The following is a 24483-nucleotide window of genomic DNA, read 5'->3' as shown; positions in this document are numbered from 1 at the left end:
GCTCTGAAACGAATGAGGGAAGATTCCTGTCAATCAGTGGCTCTACAGTCTATAACTTAGCCTCCAGGCAGTATTGCCTCTTCTTCTTTTTTTTTAGGTGTGCTATACACATTAATTAAAATCGTTGAACAAAATCTACTTTCAGGGAAGAGGGTTAAAATACAGCCTTAGTGTCTTGCCCCAACTAGCCTGGAACTCCCTATGTCAAATTCTCCTGCCTCTGTGTCTGCCTCCAGAGTGTTCGGATTACAGGCATGTACTACTATATCCAGTATGGGCATTTTTTCTTAACTGCTAATATTTTAAACCTTTGAAAACAACTGATACGATCATTTTGCTAGAGGCAAAGGAAATAGGAAAAACATATAAATAGCAAAACCTAGATCTAAGTGGTCCTGTGTCCTCCCACTCTCATGCCCTCCTGGGGACTGAATGAAAGGCCCAGGACACGCTGAACACAGACTCCTCTGTTCACCTGCAGCTCCAGTCCTCTCTCTCTTAGTTTGAGGCAGGCTGTCACTGAGTTGTCCTGCTGGTCTTGAGTGGATTCTGTTCCACAGGCTGGCCTTGAGGCTGTGATCTTACTGCCTTAACTTCAGAAGTAGTGTGTTTGCAATCTGCACACCACCAAGGCCGAATAATCAAGACAGTTTTAAAGAGCTGCCAGGTTAGGTAGTAGACTGCAAGGCTATAGAGGTAAAGAAGGACTTTGTGATAGAGGAAAATGTTTACCTGTGGGCTGTTGGGGTGTTCTGTAGCAACCCTGCAGCTATAAAATGAAATGAAGATATCATTTACCTCAAAGTTTTGATGAGTCTTGTGTAAGTTAATGTCTGTAAACTTATCTTTTCTCCCTGGTTCTAGTGATTGAACCCAGAGCCTTGCACATGTATATAGACACCCTGCTTCCCTTCTAGCTCTGAAGCTTTGCTGTGTGTTCTTGGAGAAAACCTAAAAGTTCTAGTTACTCTTCAGAACTTTTGTTACTACTTTTCTGGCATTTTGTGATGGGAAACTTGTCTGCATTTACTTTGGTTATCTTTTTTCTGTTTCTTGTAGGTTGCCTAGACTGTTTCTTGTAGGTTGCCTAGGCTGTCTTTCCTGTCATGCTTATCTGTGATCTCCCTCCACTTTGTCGTCTGTAGTTAATCATCTGACTGGTTGATCGTAGCGTCATCCTGACTGACTTGCTCTGGAGTATTGCATTCCAGACAGTGTTCAGGTCCTACTCTTGTCCCTGAGTTACTGTGCATATCCCTTTAACAGCTTTATTGAGATACAGTTCATGTTTCATAGCATTTACCCTTCTAATATATAAAATTAACTGCATGGCTTCTGATTCATTCTTTATAAAAAGATGATCTCCTGGTTTCAAGGAGACTGGCTTTGGAGATGACCAATTTCTAGCCTGTGTCAGTATTGCAGTTCAGCTTCACCTCGAGTAGTCCTGGGCTCTGAACACATGCAATTTTGTTGCTAACAGTTTTGTCTTAAATTCTTTTTTTTGAACATGTAGGCACTAGTTCCTCGGCCAAACGGAGTACTTCCGCTGGTAATAAAGAATCCAGTTCTACTAGAGAAAGATTGCGTGAACGCACCCGGCTAAACCAGAGCAAGAAACTGCCCTCTGTAAGTCAGGGACCTAATGATGTGGCATTGGCCAAGCGTTCGCGAAGCCGCACCGCTGCAGAGTGCGACGTTCGAATGAGCAAGTCTAAGTCGGACAATCAGATTAGTGACAAAGCTGCTTTGGAAGCCAAGGTGAAAGATCTCCTCACACTGGCCAAAACCAAGGATGTGGAAATTTTACATTTGAGAAACGAGCTCCGAGACATGCGCGCTCAGCTGGGCCTTAGAGAAGATGGCTGTGAAGGTGATGACAAGTCCGAGGAGAAGGAAACCATCACTGCCCACCATCCGACTGACGTGGAGTCTACTCTGCTGCAGCTGCAGGAGCAGAACACAGCCATCCGCGAGGAGCTCAACCAGCTGAAGAATGAAAACAGAATGCTAAAGGACAGGTTGAACGCCCTGGGCTTTTCCCTAGAGCAGAGGCTGGACAATTCTGAAAAGCTATTTGGCTATCAGTCCTTGAGCCCAGAAATCACCCCTGGCAACCAGAGTGATGGAGGAGGAACTCTGACATCTTCAGTAGAAGGTTCTGCCCCTGGCTCAGTGGAGGATCTCCTGAGCCAGGATGAGAATACGCTCATGGACCATCAGCACAGTAACTCCATGGACAACCTGGACAGTGAGTGCAGCGAGGTTTACCAGCCCCTCACTTCGAGTGATGATGCTCTGGACGCCCCCTCCTCTTCAGAGTCCGAGGGTGTCCCAAGCATAGAGCGCTCTCGGAAGGGGAGCAGTGGGAATGCGAGCGAGGTGTCTGTTGCTTGCCTCACAGAGCGGATTCACCAGATGGAAGAGAACCAGCATAGCACCAGTGAGGAGCTGCAGGCAACACTGCAAGAGCTCGCCGATCTCCAGCAGATTACCCAGGAGCTCAACAGCGAGAACGAGAGGCTGGGCGAGGAGAAGGTCATCCTGATGGAGTCGCTGTGTCAGCAGAGCGATAAGTTGGAGCACTTTGGCAGACAGATTGAGTATTTCCGTTCCCTTCTAGACGAGCACCACATTTCCTATGTCATAGACGAAGATGTGAAGAGTGGGCGCTACATGGAACTGGAGCAGCGCTACATGGATTTAGCTGAGAATGCCCGCTTTGAGCGAGAGCAGCTTCTAGGTGTCCAGCAGCACTTAAGCAACACTTTGAAGATGGCAGAGCAAGACAACAAGGAAGCTCAGGAAATGATAGGTGCCCTCAAAGAGCGCGGCCACCACATGGAGCGGATCATTGAGTCCGAGCAGAAGGGCAAAGCAGCCCTGGCAGCCACGTTAGAGGAGTACAAAGCTACCGTGGCTAGTGACCAGATAGAGATGAATCGCTTGAAGGCTCAGCTGGAGAACGAGAAGCAGAAAGTGGCTGAGTTGTATTCTATCCATAACTCTGGAGACAAATCTGATATCCAGGATCTCCTGGAGAGTGTCAGGTTGGACAAGGAAAAGGCAGAGACCTTGGCCAGTAGCCTGCAGGAAGATCTGGCTCATACCCGAAACGATGCCAATCGGTTACAGGACACCATTGCTAAGGTATTGCCCAAGTAAAGACTCGTTCTCCTTCAGCTTGTATGGCTGCCGTTTATAGAGTGTGCTTGTTGAAGACACACGTGCTTGTTCAGTGTGACATTGCCTTTTATTTAAAGTCATTCTCAGTTTTAAAGTGCACTGCCTTAAATAGAGTAGAAAGTTTTCTTATAATAGTGTCATTTTCACTCATTTTTCAGTGAATTCATGCACCCAGAATTCATCTTGAGTAATAGATAATTTTATGTCCTCATCTTTAATATACTGTGGCTTAAGGTAGATGCTGTCAGAATTTCAATTTTCTAGGATTGACAATGTCTGCCACCTTTTTCCTGTTACAGTTGTTTATTTTTTTTCTCAACTAGCATTTTATTGTGAGTTAATTCTAGTTTAGAGTACAGCTGCTCCTGTTTCTTGGGGGTGTAAGGTTTATTGCTGGCAGAGAGCTTAGAGATGATCCCTTCCGTCTCTCATTTCACAGATGTCCCCTCTAAGAGTGAAGACTCAGGATGGCTGATTGGGTTGTTGGCGTTCTGTTCAGGGTTCTTTATCTTGAGTGATTGTTGGAGTGAGTGTTTTTGTACGAATTACCTATTTATTGCATCCACGCCCTGTATCTTCTTAAGATGCGTGCATGTTAATTTATGGCATGTGTGTGTGCGCGCGTGCCCACAGAGGCCAGAAGAGGGTGTTGGCTCCCTTGAAGCTACAGCTACAGGCTGTTGTTGAGATGCCTGACGTGGGTGCTGGGAACTAAACTAGGGTTGTCTAGGCGAGCAGGAAGTACTCTGGACTGCTGGGTATCTCCCCCATCCAAGTACAGTGAATGCTGAAGGGAGAAGTTTTAGTGCATCTTTGGTTAAAACTTCAATGACTTATGTTTTAAGTATTTTAACGATCCCTTAAAAAAAACTTCGAGTTAGTTTCAGGTGGGGGAGGGAGTACATTATACATGCGTGTTGGGGGCATGACAGGACAACTTGTGGGAGTTGGCTTTTAACTATCATGTGAGTTCTAAGGATTGACTCGTGTCATCAGTTTTGGCAGCAAGTGCCTTTACCTCCTGAGTCACCTTGCCAGTCTGTTAGCGATCACCTTAGAGAGAGGATTTAGGCAAATGGCATGTTGAGGGGCACTGGGGACTAGTACTTTGGTAAAGACTATTTGAAGTGAGAAGTTTATATTTTGCTTATTTTTGTATGTGTATACTGTGTCTGTGTGTATGTGCTATGAGTCATGTGAGGAGGTCGGAGGATGACTTGGAGTCTGTTCTCTCCTTCCACCGTGTGGGTTCTGGGGATTAAACTCAGGTCCTCTGGCTTGGCAGCAAGCACCTTTACCTGCTGAGCCATCTTGCTAGCCTTAAATTCTTTTATGGTTTCATATTCAACTTTATTTTTTTCTGTCATAAATACAGCAGTTTATTTTGTAGGAGAGCGGGCTGCATGTTAATCATTCATCAGATGCACACTTTAAGCTCAGACTTTGGAGAAGACAAAATGTCTCCAAAATGCCCATAAATAATATGACTAGGTTCAGTGATGCATGCGTGTTAAGTGAGTGATGCAGCAGGCTTGTGCTCGGACAGCTCAGGAAATCCTGCAGTGCTGTTCCCCATGTTGTAACAGTGCGTGGCCAGGTTGTTGGTCGGCCCGTAGCTGCTCACACTTAGCTGTGGTGTCAAAGGTAACGGCTTTGGTTGCAGAGTTTATCTTAAAACAACTCTCCTTTTAATCACACCGTTTCTCTAGGTAGAAGATGAGTACCGATCTTTCCAGGAAGAAGCCAAGAAACAGATTGAAGATTTGAATATGACATTAGAAAAACTGAGATCAGAGCTAGAGGAAAAGGACACCGAAAGGAGTGACATGAAGGAAACTATCTTCGAACTTGAAGATGAAGTAGAACAACATCGGGCTGTGAAGCTTCACGACAACCTCATTATTTCCGATTTAGAGAGTGAGTAACGAGTGCTCAGTTTCTTTCTGGTCACCCTTCTGTATGCTTGTGTTTAGTAGCAAAAATAATAATTCTGACTAGCACGTAGTCTGGACATAGTAGCACAGTTGACTTACAGAAGTACATGTGGACAGAAGTGAGCTTCACACATTATTTGGGAAACTGGGTCACTATGTTTTGTTCTCAATAGTTTAATAGAAGCATTAATTGAAAATTAATTGAGCAAAAAAAAGCTAACGAAGTCTTTTATTTTCTAGACCTTAAGAAAAGTAATTTATTCCTGTTTAGTGATTGCAGGTGAACAGAGTCAAAACAAACAACCCCCAAAACACTAATCCTGTAGCCTCCTGGTCATGGAACACAGGTTTGGTTTGGTTTTTTAATGGCTTTTCAAGACAGGACTTTTCTGTGTAGCCTTGGCTGTCCTGGACTCATTTTGTAGCCCAGGCTGGCATCAAACTCACGGAGATCTGCCTGCCTCTGCCTTCCTGAGTGCTGGGATTACAGGCGTGTGCCGCCATGTCTGGTGTTTTTTTTGTTTGTTTTTGTTTTTAAATTTATTTGATTTTTCTTATTACTCTGAAGATTCTGTATTATGGTAAAAATGAAACCTCCATTTAAAAGTTTCATTGTACTTTGCATGAATAGATTTTTAAACTTTATTTTGTAGTTACTTTGGATTTGTAAGAAAGTTGAGAAATCAGATGTTAATTTGAACCTAATTAATTTTTTCATGAGTTGTTTATTAGTTACAAGCAAGAAAAAGGGGATAAAAGCAGCTTGTTATGCAGTGGGGAACGTTGAGCAGTCCTTTGGGTTTTCACGTGGGTGAGAGAGGCATGCAGTACTAGACAGAGCGCAGACGAGCTCTGTTCTGACTGAGGCATATACCAAACACAGGAGACCTTAGGCAGACAAAAATGAAGTGTGTTCTGGTAGCAGAAGTGTGGACGGTGCTGCAGCCCTAAAAGCATCAGTGTCAGGGAAAAGAAAGGCTATCGCAGTGTCCCAGATGGAAGAAGACTCAGGAGACGTGGCAATTAGAGGTAATGCCCATGTCTAGACAGATCCATCACTGCAGGGGAAAATGATACAGAGGCACTAATCAAAAGTTGAGCTGTGGCCCAAAGATTAAAGATTTGCTAATAATACATTTGGGAAGTTGATAATTATACTGTGTTTACCTAAACTATCCCTGTTCTTAGAAACCACACACTGAGCTTTTCAGGTGAAGGGCTGTGATTACCATGCCCCCAAGGAGTTCTGGGGAAAACTTAGATTGATGGGTAGATACAGAAATAAGTAATGGCAGTTGATAGAACAAATGAGTTGTGGTACTACTGCCTTTTTTTTTTTTTTCCCCAATTCTGGAGGTGAAGCTCAGGAGCAGGTAACTTTCACATAGCTATGGCTGAACTCTGTCCTCACTTTTATGTACTTTTATATTGCTGTTTCATATTACAAACCTGGAGACAGACAAAGGGAATGGAGTAGCCTTTTCTGACACATTAGGTAAAGCCTTTCAAATTATCGGGTGTGTGCAGTATTCCTCTGGGCACTTGTCAGCTTATGATTCCTTAGCAGAGCGTTGACTAGCAGCTGCAGCACTGGCATCCTGGTAGGTTAACAGGGGCATCTGAGATACTGTCTAAGAAGAGCAGTCATTTGTGGAGGATCTCAGGATATAACTTGGGAATTCTGAGCTCTGGCTAGCTGACCTGCATCTGTGGGTTGACATTCTGAGGCCTCGATACGGAAATAGTCAATGGTGGGACTGAATCTGTTTGAGAAGACTGCCAGGAAATTTCTCATCTACAACTTACAAATCCTTTGAACGGATCTTAGTGACTCATCTGTTGTCCAGTGCTCAGCAGTGGTTGAAAGAGTCTAGTCAGCCACTGCGTTAAGGTCTTATCCGAGAGCCAAAATAAAATAAAATAAACCAGTAAAATAAAAGACCTTTTAAGCATTTATATTTAGTTAAAAGACATAGTTTTACTTCCTAAATTGTGTCTATGTGTGCATGTCTGTGTGTGTGTCTCAGCATATGTGAGTTTAGATGTCCAAGGCGCACAGAGGTGGGTGTTGGAACACTAAGCTGGACACCCAGGTGGCTGCGAGCAGCCTGACTGGGGCCAAATGAGGCTTCTGGAAGAACAGCTAGCAATCCAAGCGTCTCTCTGGCCCTGGAATTAGTTTGTGTTTTATGTTTGAGAGAATTTATTTAATTCTGTTCCTTTTTATTATGTATTTTAAAGTTTTTATTAGCACATATTTTACATAAGTGTTTTATTTAGACACTGTGTGTCTAATATATTTTGATTATAATCACCTCATTCTATCGTCTGTCTCCTGCTGATCCCCTCCTCTTAGCTAGTCTTCGTGTGTGTGAACCAGTGAGTTTCTTTAGGGTTACTTACAAGAATGTGAGTGGGATTTTTAAAAATTAGGGTTATTTACAGGCACGTAGGCAAGTCACCAGTGGTCACACCACTGGAAAAAAACAATGCCCCTCACCAATGGTCATACCACTGGAAAAAACAATGCCCCCGTCCCCCAGTCCCAGCAGCTGATAGAACCTCGGAGAGAGGCAGGGTGGTTTGGCTTCTTCCATGGGTGGTTTGGCTTCTTCCGTGAGTAACTTCGGGAGTTCAGCGTCCTTTTAGTACTGGTGCTGCCTGTTTTCTCATGCAGTGTTTTTGATTTTGAGCAAGAGAAGAGTGCCATCTTGTGGTGACTGGGACATTAGCTAGGAACATGTTAGGCAATGAAGATTCTGGGAGCAAAACTACAAATCATTCATTTTCCATAGATGAAATTTAACTAGACACTAACTAAAAACTCTGAGTGATTAAAAAACCTAAATAGCTTTTTTCCAGAGTTTTTGAGAAAATTAAATATGCATTAATATTAGACAAATAATTATTAGCATTTATATTGTCTCTCTGTGTGTATGTTGAACTCCTTAAGTTCCAACCCTGTGACATTTAATTCTTAAATATTTCAACATGTGATTCCTAAGATTCTCCTGAGCACATCTAGTAAAGTTATTTTGTTTCCTGGTATCAACTAAGCCCATAATTAGATTTCTCCAGCTGTCATCAATTTTTTATAGCTTTATTTACTCATAAATTTTAGTAACTTTTTTATGGTGTGCAGATTGATTCCAGGAACTCGTGAATGCTAGGCAAACTTTCTGCTAGCTCTGTGTCTTCATCTGTTCGGGCTTTATTTAACTTAGACCAGCTTCAAACTTTTACCAGTGTTCCTCTCACTTTCCACAGTTCTAGGATTATAGATTTATGCTCCCACACTCTTGCTTTCTCTACATCCCTCCTCCCCTTCTCTGTCTCCTAAATAATAGTCAGTGTCTATACAAATTTTATACTTACGTTACATCTCTGGAGTTTGATGGCAATTACTTTTTCTCTGGAGTTTGATGACACTTAATTTTTTTTTCTCTAGAAAATTCTCACATTTGAAGTTAACTCAGTACATGATACATGATTTTAATAACAAGGAATATTGTTATTTTAGAAAACAAGATCTCCTCTGTGGATTTTTTTGTCCATTTGTTTGTTTTGTTTCTTGAGATAGGCTTTCTCTGTGTGGCCTTGGCTGTCCTGGAACTCTTGCTCTGTAGACCAGGCTGACCGCAAACTTAAAAGAGATCCACCTGTCTCTGCCTCCCAAGTGCTGGGATTAAAGGTGTGCACCACCACCACCAGGCAGTTGAATATTTTAACAAGCATCACCACAAGTCAATTTTGGAATCTGTTCATCAGCCTCCAAATAAGTCTTGTATTCAATAGTAGTCGCTCCTTAGTCAACCCAAGATAAATTCCTGAGCTTAAAATTGTTATGTAGGATTTTACAACAGTTCTTGGGCTCAGAATGAAGGGACAAATGGAAAACTGCAGAGAGATAAAAACTGCAAAACAACAAGTTGACACTCTGGAAAGTAAAAAAAAAAAAAACACAAAAAAAAACATAAAAATATACAGTCATTTAAACAACAAACTAAAGGAACAGAGAAATGAACTTCATTCTGCAGTCTGAGGCAGAGGGGAAAATAGTTGAAGTAAGTGAATAGAGATTAGTGACCTATATAATTTCAAATTTATAATACAGTTAGAGACTTCTAGGTCATATTGCCATCAGCCGTGCATACCTGGCCTTCATGCTCTCGGCCGTGGTCTTAACATCTAAGCCTGGAAGATGTGGTGTCAGCTCAAAACTTCCCTGTTCAGAACATGGCTTCAGATAACTGTCTTTTTCCTTTCTCTAAAAGAAGATTATGAATGAGGTTTAAAAGTCTCAGTGACACTAATGCTGAGATACAAAATAGTTGGCTTGTGCTAGTGGATCAATAATTTTGAGTAATTTCTGAAGTATAGAGAGCAGATAGAATCAAGTATGAAGAAATAAGACAACAGAAAAACCTACTGTCTGGGGGAACAGTGAAACTCAGAGTAAAGATGTTTTCAGCAAGCTTTGGGTGGAAGCATACTAAAACCGCCTGCTCAGGCTGGGCACTATCCTGAGGTCCCCAACTTAACTGTGTATTTGTTTCTGAGCTCAGGTTCTTCTGGGTAAAAAAAAGAGTAGAACAGGGTGCCAGGACTCTTCAAGTGACCTTGGTGTCAGAAAGGAAAGTGTGTGGTGTCTGCAGAACTACAGGCTCCCCACCATGTGGTCTAGGAGAGAGAGCCATGTGGAGGGAAAAGCAGTTTGACCCTGCTGTGACGTGGACGCAGCAACCCAGCACTTTGGTTAGAGTTGATGTTGTCATCAACAGAGTCTTCACTGGTTGCTGTGCCAGGAGTGAGAAGTTTGTGGTTAGAGCAGTGAGTCCTGCAGTTGTTAAGAAATTTAAGTTTGAGGCCAGCCTGGTCTACAAAGTGAGTCTAGAACAGCCAGGACTACACACAGAAACTCTGTCAAAGAAAAGCTTACAAAAGGCGTTGTAGTCCATTCTGTGGACTGTGTCCATAGGAACAGCACTTGCAGATGTGTTTGGGTGCTTGCTGAAGCACTATTTGTCATTGCTAACTTTGAAAATAGTCTGCTCTATACTTTTTAAAGGTTTATTTTCTTTTATCTATGTGAATTTTTTGCCTGCATGTAAGTGCACTGTGAGTGTCTTGTGCCCTCCGAGACCAGAAGAGGGGCAGACTCTCCTGGAACTGGGCTGTGGGTGGTTCCAAGCTGCCGTGTGGGTTCTAGGAACTGAACCTGGATCCTCTGAAAGAGCAACCAGTGCTCTTAACTGCTGAGCCCTCTCTCCAGGCCTACAGTGTACATTTTGATAGTTATGATCTAGTGAATAGCTGATGTACAGTGTGAGGGCCCCCGTCCTCACTCCCATTTTGCTAGTAAGCCTGAAAACGGCAGATCAGAGTACACTGGCTGGAAAATGAAACAAAACCAGCCACGATGCACTTAAATCATCTAGAACCACTCAGCGTTTCAGATGTCACATGACATGGAAATGTAGCCAGGCACAGAGCATTCCTTTTTAAAATGCTAATTTCACTCTACTCTATTAAACCATAGGTAAATTGGTGACTTTTCAAAAAGGAAAAAAAAAACAAAAAACAAACAAACAAAAAACAACCACTCAAGAAACTAACAGTGTTATTGAGGTAGACCCTTCTGGTGTGCACTGAATCACCTCACGTTGCTATTTGCAAATGGCCTCCATCATCTCTACTTTTGGAACTCTCCTCCACACAGTAGCCAAACAATTGTGGAAAGACATTTGCTCTATCTATAACAAAGATCGGAACTGTGTTAACTCTGTTAAAAGGAGATTTTAGAAGCACATTCTGGGAGGTTGCATTGATGCAGTACTCTGGGGCCATCTAGATGGTGCTCCACGTCTGGATTTATGATAATGGATTCCAGTTTTTGCTACAGGTTTATGGAGCAGTACAAATATAATCTTGTTAGGCTTAAAAAAAGAAAAAGATCACCATGTGTTGTAGTGCTTCTCTAGTTCCCTGTAGTGGGTTGCTGAGGTAAGAAGGATACCTTGAACCTCTGCAGGAATTTAAGGCCCGCTTGAGCAATACAGCAAGACCAAGTTCAAACAGAAAAGCAAACCAAAATGATACACATTCAGGAATCTAGAAGGATATGAGTCAAATGCAAATAAAAGTAATCCTATTCTGTTACAATTTCTGTTTCTAAAATAATTTTATACCTTACTTTTAGAGTTAAGAATAAAAGGTGTTATAACCACTTTTTTTTTTTTTTTGGAGGAGGAGGGAAGAATAAAGATTTGAGCAAAATTTAAAAATAAAGTAAAGCTGTATATAGTTCATTTGAAAATCGTTTATGTCTTCTCCTAGGCTCTGTACACGTTCCTATGGCTTTTAACAGATTACTGTTGACTTTTCCTTTCCTCTGAAGAGAACACTTATTTCATTCTCTGGGAAATGCTGGACCAGATAGAGCAACCAGTGGAAGTACCCAAGAGTACTCTTGGGCATTAGAGGCCAGGAAGGTGGTTGTGGGTGATTTTAATAAGTCATCAAGAGCACCATAGCCAAAGCCTGGGCCCATGGAAACTGCTCAGTTATATCTGCATGATTGGTGGGCATATAACCAAAGCTGGCACTGCTGATTTGCAAGGGACAACAGGTCACTGGTGAAGCGACAGCTGTGAAGCCCATTACTAAACAGGAAGGACAGGGTCCAGAATTTTTCAGAGGAAAGTGCGATGGACTAATAATGTAACAGCAATTTGTTTGATTTCTAGAAAAAAAATAGCCCTGTAAAAATCAAGGTTTACTCAGTAATTTAAAAGCAAGGAGATCCTAGTTCTGGTTTTTGATAGAGTTTGAACTGAAGACAGTAGGTGGCAGTGTCGCTCACACTAGGAAAACTGTAGGGGTGATGACTTCCTTTTGTGAGACCATCATTGTGCTGGGTAGCAGTAGTCACTAAAAAAAGCTTAAATAGAAAATTCTCCGATCTTGGGGAGGAAAAGCATGTTGCCACTTTTTAACTTTTTATCTCAGAGGAAAAGTACAAACATGATCATAAAGTTTAAATCACATCCCCAAAGACCTGTTTAGCACACTTTATGCTATACATCTTCTGTCTGACAGCTTTACTTTATTTAAAAGGAAAAATAACAGGACAGTCAGTAATTCATGTGTAGTACCAGTAGTGATAAATCTTCTTGTTAAGATTGAGTGTGGGAAGTCTGTGGATGTGAACGTAGAGGTCAATGAGGAAAGGACTGGAAGAACAAAGGAGCTGATGAAGTTAGAATTTTATAACCAGTTTAAGATGGGCGTGGCGGATAAATGTGCCACATGAATCAAGGTGGCCAAGTGAGAAAAGTGAGTTCTAAGACAGTTGGCTATCTTGTGAATTATATCTGAAGATGTCTTTTGTGATCAGAAGAAAAGGAAAACAAGCTTTTACAGTTTAATTTTGTTTTATGTATATGAGTAGTTACCTGTGTTTATGTGTCTCCGATACCTTAGAGCTGGGGGTTACAGACAGTTGTGGGGTACCGTGTGGGTGCTAGGAATTGAACCTGGGTCATTTGGAAGACTAGCCAGTGCTCTTAACCACTGACCCAATTCCCTAGCCCCTAAGAAACAATTTTTGGGCAATTTTAAGAGAAAGTTTTTATTTGTGTGAGCTGACAAGGAGCCAGAGCTGCTGACTGCAGAGTCACCCTTGTTTCTATCAGCAGGGCCATGTACCTGTCCACCCTCATAGCAGAAAATAGGGCCATGGAACTGTCCACTCTCATTGTGTTCACCTTGCCCTGACTGGACTGTGTGGTCTGTCCAACCCTTGGTTTCCAGGTTAAAGGAGGTTTGGTGTAGCTTTCACATGAGACAGCCTGTAAAATTTAATCTTTTGAGGAGAAGTCATCCTGACTTCCTCAGAGCTTTAACTATTTTTTAATCTCGAAGAAGGTGGAAACTATATTTCTTTTTTTTTTTTTTTAAAAAAAGTCTTCATTATCTAGAAAATAACTTGATTCACAGTTATACTTACAAGATTATTGAATTAATGAAAAATTTTGGATGGGCCCTGACTTCACTAAACAAATTTGGGGCCGTGTCTCCGAGTGAAGACATTAACTATTGGCTGCCAAATTAGACTGTCCCTTCGTTCCATTTTATCTCATTGGATTCTGTTTCCTCTTTATTTTGCCTCACTTTATCCAACTTTAGAAAATATTATGTGCTTTTAAAAATAGTTTATACTAATATGTTATTACTGAAGTTACTTGTTATCATTTTTGAAATGTCATGGGCTCATGAGAGAAGTGTTTGCAGTGCTAGCCTGATTAACCTGAGTTCATTCCTGGAACCCATAGAGGAAGTGAACCAACTCTGATGGTGACCTCTGACCTGTACACCTGTGCCCACTTAAGTTCACAATCTCTCTCGTTTTCTCTGTCTCTCATACACACACGAACACACACACACACACACGCACACACACACACACACACAGGTTTTTAAAAAGCTGAATGTGGTGGCACATACCTTTAATCCCAGCATTTGGGAGGCAGGTAGGCGGGTCTCCACGTCTCTGTGAGTTGGAGGCCAGTCTGGTCCACATAATGAGTTCTGAGACAGCCAAGGCTACATAGTGAGCACAGTGAGATCTTGTCTCAAAAATAAACAGACAGACGGATTAAAGAACTTCTTCATGGCTCAGTATGTAGTTCGGTGGTTGAAAGTGTATGCATAGCATTTATGAATCCCTGGATTTGAAAGATTAATTTATTTTTTATGTTTCCGTGGGAGAAGGAGGAAAGAATTGTGCGTGAGAATGGAGAGGGAACTGTAGCATCAATAGGCAAAATCTTAGTAGAGGAGTATTTCCATGATAAGTGCCTTTCCTGGTGCATAACCGAGAAGTGATTTATTTCTGAGCTGTCAGAATAACACGTGTGACAGATGTCTAGAAGGACAGTTAGAACATGGTGCCCTCCTTAGGCCGTTCTCTCTGTGCATGGCTTCAGGCAGAGCTTCCGTCCTACAGAATGTGATTCCCTATTGTATTTATTGCTAGTAAATTGGTAGCTCCCTGGATATTACAGTCACTTTTCTGGACTTTATCCCAACATGTAAAGGGAATTATGCTTACAATGTTTATAGCGATAACTCCTGTGATTAAAAGTTGACATTTAATAGCAGTCAGTGTTGTTTTGATTGGCTTTGTGCCAATATATATGTTTCTAACAATTGCTTTCAGTTTACTTAGGAAGTGATGCAGAAACTATATCTTGGATTGAACTTTTTTTTTAAGCTTTTAAGTTTTGTGAAGAAAGTAAGCAAGTCTTTGCACAGGAAACCTATTTTGATGATCATATTTTAGCACCTCTTTTTATGTCCTTTCTTTTGAACACTTAAGATTGTTAAGAACTTTAGGTTTAAGAAGACATATTTAATCTTTGTGGTCTTTTTAGATACAGTTAAAAAACTGCAAGACCAAAAGCATGACATGGAAAGAGAAATCAAGACCCTTCACAGGAGACTTCGGGTAGGATGATCCTCATGTGCTGTCTCACTGGGAAACATGGTTTTCTGGAATTTGCTACTTTAATCTGTGGATAAAGTGGGATGTTGGCCACATTGGGCTTTGGGCTGAAAGCAAGTGCGGTTATTTTAAGTTGGGATTGACACTGCATTTAAGATAGGAGAGTAGTGATTTATGGGTAGTAATTTTAAGATGTACTAAGGAAATGTGTTATATTTTGAAAGGAAAGTTACTAACTTTTTATTTTAAAATCACAAACAAAATCACAAACATTTTAGGTGAGATTTCTCTATTTTCTGGGTTGACGTAGCTGCCAGCATCCATGCTGCTAAGATGTGGAGGGGAGAGTGCTGGTCTTAGCCCCCCGAGTCCTGGCACTGCTGTTCTGGCTACTTTCATGGTATCAGAAAATCACTTTGAGGGTGAGAGGGCTCAGGCGAGGCTCAGGCGAGGCCCAGCTGTGGCTCTGGGGGAAGGGAAGTCCCCGGGGGAGTCCTCTCCGCTCAGCCACACCCGCATCCTTCTTGTCTGTGGGAAGCGGCAGGCCACTCAGTTCCTTATGCCTCTTTGTATGATTGTGTCTGCCTGCACTGAGTTCAGTTTTTCTTCTGGCTTCCTCTTCCTTTTCCTTTACTTTAGTTTTTTTTTTTTTTTTTTTTTTTTCCTTCCCTGATAGTTTTTGATGTCAGGGTATTTATAGTTTTTCACTGTATGGTTCACATACCATTTATATACCTTCTTGAGAGTTGCAGAGGTACTAAATTTTTGATGATATTTATTTTCATAAGACTTGCTTTGAAACTTGCATGAGGAAGGGAAGTCTAGCATTTTTTGTCATTAATATTTATTGAGCACTCGGAGTACTTGATGCCTCGGTATGAAGATCAGATGACAAATCTTTCCTTCGTTAAGAACAAGTTCACTGATAAGAGTTGCTTTGTCTGTTAAAAATAGATACCAGCAACACTTGGCTTTAAGAAAGGTCATTTCAGAGCATGACATGTTAGGGCGTGCTAATCATAAACAAAATTTTATTGCTTATACGCAAATCTTCCTTGCTCTCTTTTGGAAATAAAAATTCAGTTTTTCAATGTAGGAAGAGTCTGCGGAATGGCGGCAGTTTCAGGCTGATCTCCAAACCGCAGTGGTCATTGCCAATGACATCAAGTCTGAAGCCCAAGAGGAGATCGGCGATCTAAAGCGGCGGCTCCATGAGACCCAAGAGAAAAACGAGAAGCTCACGAAAGAACTGGAGGAGATCAAGTCACGCAAGTATGTTCTGAGAAGTGGAGTGTGTGTTCCAGCAAAGAACAGCGATGCGCCGCTGTTGCTGTTTTTCGTCTTGCCCCTAACTCGGAATCCCTCTCCCTTCTCTTCAGACTGGAGGTCTAGAAGCAGTAGAATTGGCTTCTTAGCTGTGGGACCTCAGTGTTATCTCCCCGACAAGCCTCAGTTCTCGGCTGTAAGGTGAAGGAAGGCACTGTGGGCCCATTTATAGCGTTTAAATGAGTAAGTGAGCTCATGCTCTCAGAGGGATCAATCGGAGCAACCACTAGTCAGTCTGAGTTACTGCGTCTGGGGAAACAAATGGTCGGGACAGCGTAAGTTTCTTTCCACCCTTCACCTGCAGAGTACCCTTTCCCCCGTGTCCTCCAAAGTAGGTCCCTCTACATCTGACACACTGGAGAGCCATAAAAATGACCTCACGAGGTGACACGTGCGATGTGCTCTGAGCTTCACAGTGAGATGCCATCTGAGTGTGGGAGAGAATTTATGTGTTTGATATTATTATTAAGAATCTGACTTTACTTCATGTTGAGTAATTCCTAATTAGGTATAGGGAAAAGCAGTGTATCTTTGGAACATTTTTATTTTATTATTGCGTAGTCCTAATTCGTTGGTGAGTGTTATTCATTGACATCTTCAAGCCAAACTTAGAATGAGGCCTAATGAAACCCCACTGCTATAAAGCTGGCAGTACTCTTCTTTTCTATGTTAATACATAAACAACTTATCAGAAGTGCCGAATTTGATAGTTACCCTGAGTGACTTAAGTTGATTCTGTCTGTTTGTCTCTCTGTCTGTCCATTCATCTATAGATCTATCTGTCATGCTGGAGATGAACCTAGGGCCTTATACCTGCCAGGCAAGTCCTCTACTTGAAGGATCTACTTGTTCTGAAAGTTTATAAGTCTTTATATTCCAAAGAAATGCCTGCCAGAAGAGCTGGCATGTGGGGTTGGCGAGGTGGCCAAGTGATTAAGAGTACTTCCTGGTCTTCCAAAAGATTGAATTTGGTTCCAGCACCCTTGTCAGATGGCTCCAGACTACCAGTTCCAGGGCACATGTTGGCTTTTTCTGGCCTATTTCGGGTACCTGCACACACATACTATTATTAAAATAAAGCAGCGAGAGCGTCCTGTACAGCAGTGATTGTCAGAGTGACACTGCCAGTTCCTGGAATGTAGGACCCCTTGTGTTTAGTCTTCATAGTAATGCTGACTGGTTTTTGACTCTTTTCGCTGTGCCTATTTTGGTATTAATAGTGAAGAACAAATGTCATCGTGATGAACCAAGGCCTTGGTATCAAATTATACTTGTAGCCAAGCTCATTATAAAACATAGTAACTTCTTTTTTTTTTTTTAAGTACAAAACTACCTAAATAAAACAAAACATGAGTTTTATGTAAAAATACCCTTCTTGAAAGGGTAAAGTATTACTTTATCTCAGTCTTGGAGTGCCCTCTTTTCAACCATCTGTGTGACAAAATGGAAATTATGAGCAGGTACTTCTGCTGAAAACTGTGTCCAAGTATGAGGTTGCTTTGAGGTGAGCATTTTTTTTTTTTTTTTAGTCTGAGCTTCTTTCTTCTTCTCATGGAACAGCATTTTTACTTGACAGGAAGTTCTTTGAAAATGAGGAGGAGCCTCTCCATCAAGGAAAACACCTGATGGTATTTGTTGTTGTTGTTGAGTAAATGTAGGTATTTGAGGGATCCTTAGAATTTTGGAAAACTTTTCTCTGCCACTGCATAATGAAGGTTTAAAGACTTTTTAAAAATTGTATTTATTTATCTTGTGTGTGTGCCCTTCTGTGCATTTAGAAATAAGAAAGCAACTTATAAAAGTTGCTTTTCTCCTACCATGTGTGTTCTGGGCATCACATCAGGTTGTCTGGCTTAGTAGCAAGCACCTTTACCTGCTCTAGAGGTTTTTTGATGCTAATAGCAAATAGGACTTAAATATATTATATAATTAAAGGTATTTTTAATTATAATTAAACTTCAAAAATGTCAGTATTTTTTATGATAACTATATGATAATACAGAATCAGGTGGGTAGAAGATTCTTCTAAAGCATGTAAGAGACAAGTGAATTTGAATGGATAGGACAGAGAAGTTTTATTTACATAGCTTCATTTTCTGCATCATGGCTAGTTTTTGTCTTCTTGGAGTGATGTTCTTAAACAGCTTCATTCTCGCCCAGCAAGTGCTGTAGTGCTGGTCCATGTCTCCAGTCTGCAACTAGCCTTTCCCGCTTGTGCTACAGATCTAACCCATGGCCTTGTACCTGTTCAGGCAGTTTGCCTTCCCAGCCGAGCAAAAATTTACTAACTAGCCATTGTTTCATTTTAGTATATATCATAGAATAGTCAGTTATCTGAAAGGTGTTAAAATATTTCCCTAGTGTAAACACACATTTGTTTGAGATCTGCATTTTCCATATCTTAATAGACTGAATACGGAAGAAATGAGAATATAGTTGTCTTCTAAGTAGTTAAATACATATCTGTCTATCTGTCTGTCTATCTATCTATCTACTTAATTACTTATTTTGAGACAGGGTCTTTCTGTGTAAGTCTGGCTGTCCTGGAGCTCACTGTACAGACCAGGCTGGCCTTGAACTCACAGAGATCCATTTGCTTCTGCCTCCCGAGTACTGGGATTAAAGGCATGTATCACCACACCTGGCTAATATATATGTGTGTGTGTGTGTGTGTGTGTGTGTGTGTAAAATGGATATTTTTCTAAGCAGTTTTGAATTTTGTAGAAAAAAAAATTTTTTTTTATCTTTAGAAAATATTTTATTCAGCACTGTGTGGATCAGGCTAGCCTGGAACTCACAGAGCTGAATAGAATGTGTTGTGGTTTTAGTTAACTTAGTGAGCTTTTCTAGTCCTTTGTAGGGACTCTGGAGACTGAAGTGGTTGCATCCATCTTTAGGGAGCTGGAGCCTTTGGTTCCATTCCTTTGTACGTCCTTGTGTAAGCACAGCATCTTAGCTGTAACCAGCATAGATTATCTGCTCATGAATTCCCAGGTGCCCAAGAAAAGGCTGTGCCTTCCTGGCGGCACAGAACCAGAGCTTCTCAGTTGAATGCCAGGCTGAGGCCAGTCTGCCTCCTGATTCACTGTTAATTGATTACTGATGTCCTCACCTGACACTTAATGCAGATGGAATTTGATGGTTATTTAACTTGCTTAGGATAACCTGATATGAACATTTCAGTATCATTTCCTGCTGTTTACCAGGCAGAGAATATTAGGTCTGACAATTACTGTGTTCAACTCTGTACAGTTTTGAAACAAAACAAGACAAACCCACAAATCAAGCCTTAATATCTTTCAATGCTTTTCAACCAGGAATTTTAAACAATGGGTGTTTTCTCATATGCACCAATGCCTTTATTTCACTGTTTTTAGGCAAGAGGAGGAGCGTGGCCGGGTGTATAACTACATGAATGCTGTTGAAAGAGATTTGGCAGCCTTGAGGCAAGGGATGGGCCTGAGTAGAAGGTCCTCGACTTCCTCAGAGCCAACTCCCACAGTAAAAACCCTCATCAAGTCTTTCGACAGTGCATCTCAAGGTAATTAATTCCTTGTCATTGGTTTGCAGGGCTTATGGTTCTGTTCACTTGACACATCCTCCTTGTCTAGTTTAGTGTTCTGTATCTATGATCTTGTGTATGGTGTCATATAGTGCCATGGAGTGTCACACAGTGTCCTGTGGTATTGTGCATTAAGGCACATTCTACAGGGGTCTGGAATTTACTTCAGTTTAGAAATCGTGGTGGTCTCAGCTGTATGCCTGACTTCCCAGGCCAAACTGTATCTTTTCTCTCTAGGTGGATCACACTTATTCCCATGACTTCTTGTATCTTTTTTATGCGCAGACATCGGGTACATAACTCTAGCTCCTAACCTTCCTCTGAATTTCTCAGTCCTGATACCCAAGTGCCTTATTAACGCTGACACTTTTGAGTCTCTAGGCATCCTCATGTTCAGAACAGACACCATTCTCCCACTTCATCTTTGCTCACCTCTAGAGTCAGCACAGTTCTGCTCAGTTACCAAGACCAGAAACCTAGGACTGTCACTCCTTTCTCCCACTCTTCCTCCTGCATGGACCTCCTTGTTCTTTTCTCTTTCTTCACTTCTAGAGACATGAACTTAGGTTCAAGCCACCTTCAGCTCCTGACTTCAGTGAATTCTCACTTATGCTCACCTTGTTGCCGTTGAGAGCGTCTCCCTTGTGTAACATCCGTAACTAGCTCACAGTTGGAATGAAGTTCACATCCCCCTTCTGCCACCACTGGACTGCTCTGTTAGTTTGTTCAGCCCAACAACACTGCACTTCAGGGTCGGGGACAAGCCAGGCTCCTGATGGTGTGGCTCCTACAGCAGTAACTCTGAAGACACAGCAGCAGTCTTTGATAAGAGCTGTAGACTGTCTTCTCTGGGTGTGTGTGTGTGTGTGTGTGTGTGTGCACATGTTGTATTGTATTTTGAGACAGGGTCCTACTGTGAAGCCCAGGTTGACCTAGAATTCTCACTAAGCGGCTCAGTCTCGTCTCAACTCATGATCCTTCTCCCTCAGTCTGTGAAGTACTGAGATTGTTGGTGTTTGCCGCCATGCCTGCGTCTTCTTCTGTTTCTTAGAATTTGTAAAGAGTGATGCTAGGGATGGAACCCGGGGCCTCATGCATGCTACAAGTGTGATACTCTGAACTGTGCCCCGTCTTTTTTTTTTTTCTTTCTTTCTTAGATTGTATTGGTTGATGAAGTATTTTAGCCAGCCATACAATGTGATTAAATAGCAAAAGTGAAGTACTGGCCTAGGAAAGCAAACCATTCATGTGGTAGAAGAAATACCTGTGTCACAGGCTCTGCCTCTGAGTGTTCAGCACACGTCAGGCATTGTCCACAGCATCTAGTTGGCAGGAAATTAGGAGGTTTGGCTCATGGTGATCCCTTCCATGGAGATGAGTAGAAAACTCCCCCAGCACCATGATGGGCTTCTCATTAACTTTCTCATTTGCTGTTTCTGTAGTACCAAATGCTGCTGCAGCTGCAATTCCTCGAACGCCTCTGAGTCCAAGTCCCATGAAAACCCCTCCCGCAGCTGCCGTTTCCCCCATGCAAGTAAGTGCCTGGGATCACTGAAGCCGCGAAAGCTTTAATTTGTATGTTAGACCCTCTTTCAGAGTCATGCACATGTCTCAGATGGGTGAATGACTGCCTCAGAAAGAGATTTGCTAATTTATCCTTAATTGAGGCAAATGGTAAATGCAAATTGTGATGCTCTTCTGGAAAACTTTGATATCTCTCTGAGTATGTAGCTGTCATATTTAATCTTTTACTGTCTAATAGATCACTTAAAATCTTTCAGACTTAGTGGGTGGAAAGATGGTTGAATAGTTAAGAAAGTTTAAAGCTCTTGCAGAGGACCTAAGTTGTATTTCCAGTGCTCCTGTGAGACAGTTCACAGTTGCCTAAAACGTCAGCCTGTAACATCAGCTGTATCCATTGGACACCGGAATGCAATCTCTACACACTTGCACATATACAGCCCAGTTAAACATTGGTCTATACAAGGCATGAACTGTGAGACGTGCCATTCACGGGGCCATTTGTCACAGTGGGACTCAAAGATATGATGTTGCTGATTGTAAATAACTTTCAGAGTTGCTGTTCTTTGCCATTGTTGGAGTGCAGCCAGCAGCAAGGCAGAGGGCTCTTTTCTGTGATGCTCAAGAGACCCTCTTGTTACTCTATTTGCACAGCCACTTTGAGAGTCCGGCTGAGGTGAAATAATTTAAAGAAAGAGAGAAAGGAAAAATGGTCCCTGAACTAGTGTTCTGTGATAACGGGTAGCTGTGGCTACCTTTCTCCCTAAAGTTAGGCCTTGGGGCATTTTCTTTTTGAGTTGAGACTTCATGATTGGCCCTGTAATTTGTGAATGGACTTTTAAACTCATAGAGTCTAAGATAAGTCTTTTAGCCAGTGGCTTTGAATTTCATGTTTATATAAGATATCTTAACTTTAAAGGAAGGCAAGGAACTCCATGTTTTGCCTACAAATTTAATGCTTTTTAGATGCTCTCTATTGATCAGACTTTTAAAAGAAAACTTAAAAGCAAGATGCCAGGTAAAGCAAGCCTCAAATAACATGAAGCTTTTCTAGTGTTTATCTGTTGACATTTCACATCTAACATCATTTTGTAGCATATTTTTGAAGATAGGATTAAAAATATCTGTAGCTAGACATAAAACTTAGTATAATCTCATTAATATATGGTTAGTCTGTTTAATGTCTCTCAATGTAACTTCACAGAGAATCATGGAAAGGGTGTAGAAACAGGTCCCCAGACATTGTTTTCGTGACCAGAATCTCTGGGACAACACCAGAGTTGGTTGTTTTGGGTTGTTTGTTTGTTTGTTTGGTTGGTTTGATTTTCAAGGCAGGGTCTCTTTGTGTAGTGCTGATTGTTCTGGAGCTCACTCTGTAGACCCAGGCAGGCTGGCCTTGAACTCAGTAGAGCTCAGCCTGCCTCTGCTTCCCGAGTGCTGGGATTAAAGTGTGTGCCACTAGTACTGCCTGGCTACTTCTTTTTAGTCAGGAATTCTTTCTGTGTGAGAATAACAAGCATTGTTACAAACAAATGGAAAGCTGAACAAAATATAGAAAACCATTGTTTTCAGACATGGCGCTACATGGGTCCCTGGGGGGAAATGCTAACAGATAAGGAAAGTCCTGTTGTGGGTCTCTTCCTGGAGGTGGTTTTTAGGTGGTGGTTAGGTAGGATGACCCAAGTTGGAATAGAGAAGGACTAACCAGTTAGATCTGAGGACATAAACCCACGTTCAAAGGAAAGGAAATCAGAATCTTCAGGGCAAGGTCCCCTGGGAAGAGGAAGCTACACAGAGAGGTCCAGACATTTGCATAGGTATCCTTCTGAATCTCTGCTGTCTGTGCTTGGAGTGAAGCCCCACAAGGCCTGGCAGGAAGACTTTTCAGACAGACACGTTCCATAGTTTACATAGGAGGCGGAATCCGTGAGTTCATGTCAGCCACCAGAAGACACCTTGAACAGATAGGGAGTAAAGTACATGTGCTTGAGAGTACAGGTCTGCCCCAAAGACCTTAAAGGCAAGAAACAAAAGGACGAGGAGAGCTGTAAGCAGCTGTACGCTCCCCCTGAGCTCAGCCCCGGTAGTCACTGTGTGGGCATGCTGCTCTTACGAGTGTTGGCTGGCTTCAGGGTTTGTTTCTAATGAATGGAGCACAGCAGAAGTAATGGAATGGCACTTCCCAGAGAAGGTGTAAAATCAGCTTCTGTTACGCGTGCTCCCTTGAAGTTCACTGCTCCTGCTACTTGGGCTCACTCCTTCTGAGAAAACCCTCTGTAGCTGCCATGGTGTGGGCTTGTTCTTGCAGAGGACTATGGAGTGAGCTCAGAAGCAGCTCGGAGCTGACAGCCTGAAGGAGATCTCTCCTACACCTTCCCTCCAGTCTGGCTTTGTGATACGGAAAACTCGATTCACCTGCTCACTGAAGACCTGGAGCTAGACTTACCTCGCTAAGCTTTTGACCCATAGAAATCACAAGGTCATAGTGTTTACTTTTTAAAGTCCCAGTAAAGTGTTGGGATACTTTGTCATGCAGCACACGGAAGTCACACAGTAGGTTATTTCCCTGCTAGAACAGTCTTACCATTTTTAACAGTATCCAACAAAATACAAGGTAGTTTTGTATTTATATGGAAATGGATTTGAGTATGCAAAACATTGGGAGGGTTTGTAGTACTTGATTGTGACATTTGCCATGTAACACCAACAGTGTGTTTACTGGAGAGAAATCAGGAAGTAGATAGAATCCTGGGGTAGATGAGGTGACTTCAGGACAAATATCAGGATTATTTAGAAGGAGGGTAGGAGTAGTCTACACAGGATTCTGGGTAACTAGATATCCATATGACATACTGTCAGGGTTATTTAGTAGTAGAGTAGATGTAATCTACACAGGATTCTGAGTATGACACACTGAGGTTATAGGCAGGGACATTGGTGAAAATCTCTGTATTCTTTGAGCATGCAAAGACTTCTTATTTAGGACCTTCTTGTGGGTAGGACCATTCTTAGCCAGGTGATCCTGGGCTGTATAAGAAACCAGGCCAAGGGAGTTGGAAGTGGTGGTGCACACCTGTAATCCCAGCACTCGGGGGAGGCAGAGGCAGGTGGATCTCTGTGAGTTTGAGGCTAGGCTGGTCTACAGTGTGAGTCCAGGACAGCCAAAGCTACCCAGAGAAATCCTGTGTCAAACAAACAAACAAAGACTTGTGTATAGTAACTTGGAAGACAACATGTAATAAGGGTAAGTGATTTATATGTGAGAATATGAGGTGTTCAGCATCATTAGTCATCAAGGAAATGGAACTGAAATTTGCAGTAAGATACCAGTCCATACTATGGGCAAAATGATAGGATAACAGTGTGACGATGTGGAAAAAACAGGCCTTTTGCCTGAAAAAGAAGCTGGAAGTTAGCTGGGTGTTTAAAAGGTTTGACTAAGGGCTAGG

At 41.9% G+C, this 24483-nt stretch overlaps 1 protein-coding gene across 2 annotated transcripts in view; it reads left to right on the top strand.

Annotated features, from left to right (window-relative positions):
• The window catches only part of Specc1l (sperm antigen with calponin homology and coiled-coil domains 1 like), a 99124-nt gene that overhangs the window by 31216 nt on the left and 43425 nt on the right, over window positions 1-24483 (top strand). For both annotated transcript variants that reach the window (XM_021646063.2, XM_060369364.1), the window contains exons 4-9: window positions 1517-3150; window positions 4896-5103; window positions 14555-14628; window positions 15722-15897; window positions 19329-19492; window positions 20956-21047. In XM_021646063.2, the coding sequence (XP_021501738.2) occupies window positions 1517-3150; window positions 4896-5103; window positions 14555-14628; window positions 15722-15897; window positions 19329-19492; window positions 20956-21047 (2348 nt within the window). The remainder of the gene's footprint in view (window positions 1-1516; window positions 3151-4895; window positions 5104-14554; window positions 14629-15721; window positions 15898-19328; window positions 19493-20955; window positions 21048-24483) is intronic.

Source organism: Meriones unguiculatus, chromosome 16 (assembly GCF_030254825.1).
Source record: "Meriones unguiculatus strain TT.TT164.6M chromosome 16, Bangor_MerUng_6.1, whole genome shotgun sequence".
In the NCBI taxonomy this organism is placed as follows: domain Eukaryota; kingdom Metazoa; phylum Chordata; class Mammalia; order Rodentia; family Muridae; genus Meriones; species Meriones unguiculatus.
The sequence above is the reverse complement of the archived record's forward strand: the minus strand, read 5'-3'. Positions and strand labels throughout refer to the sequence as shown.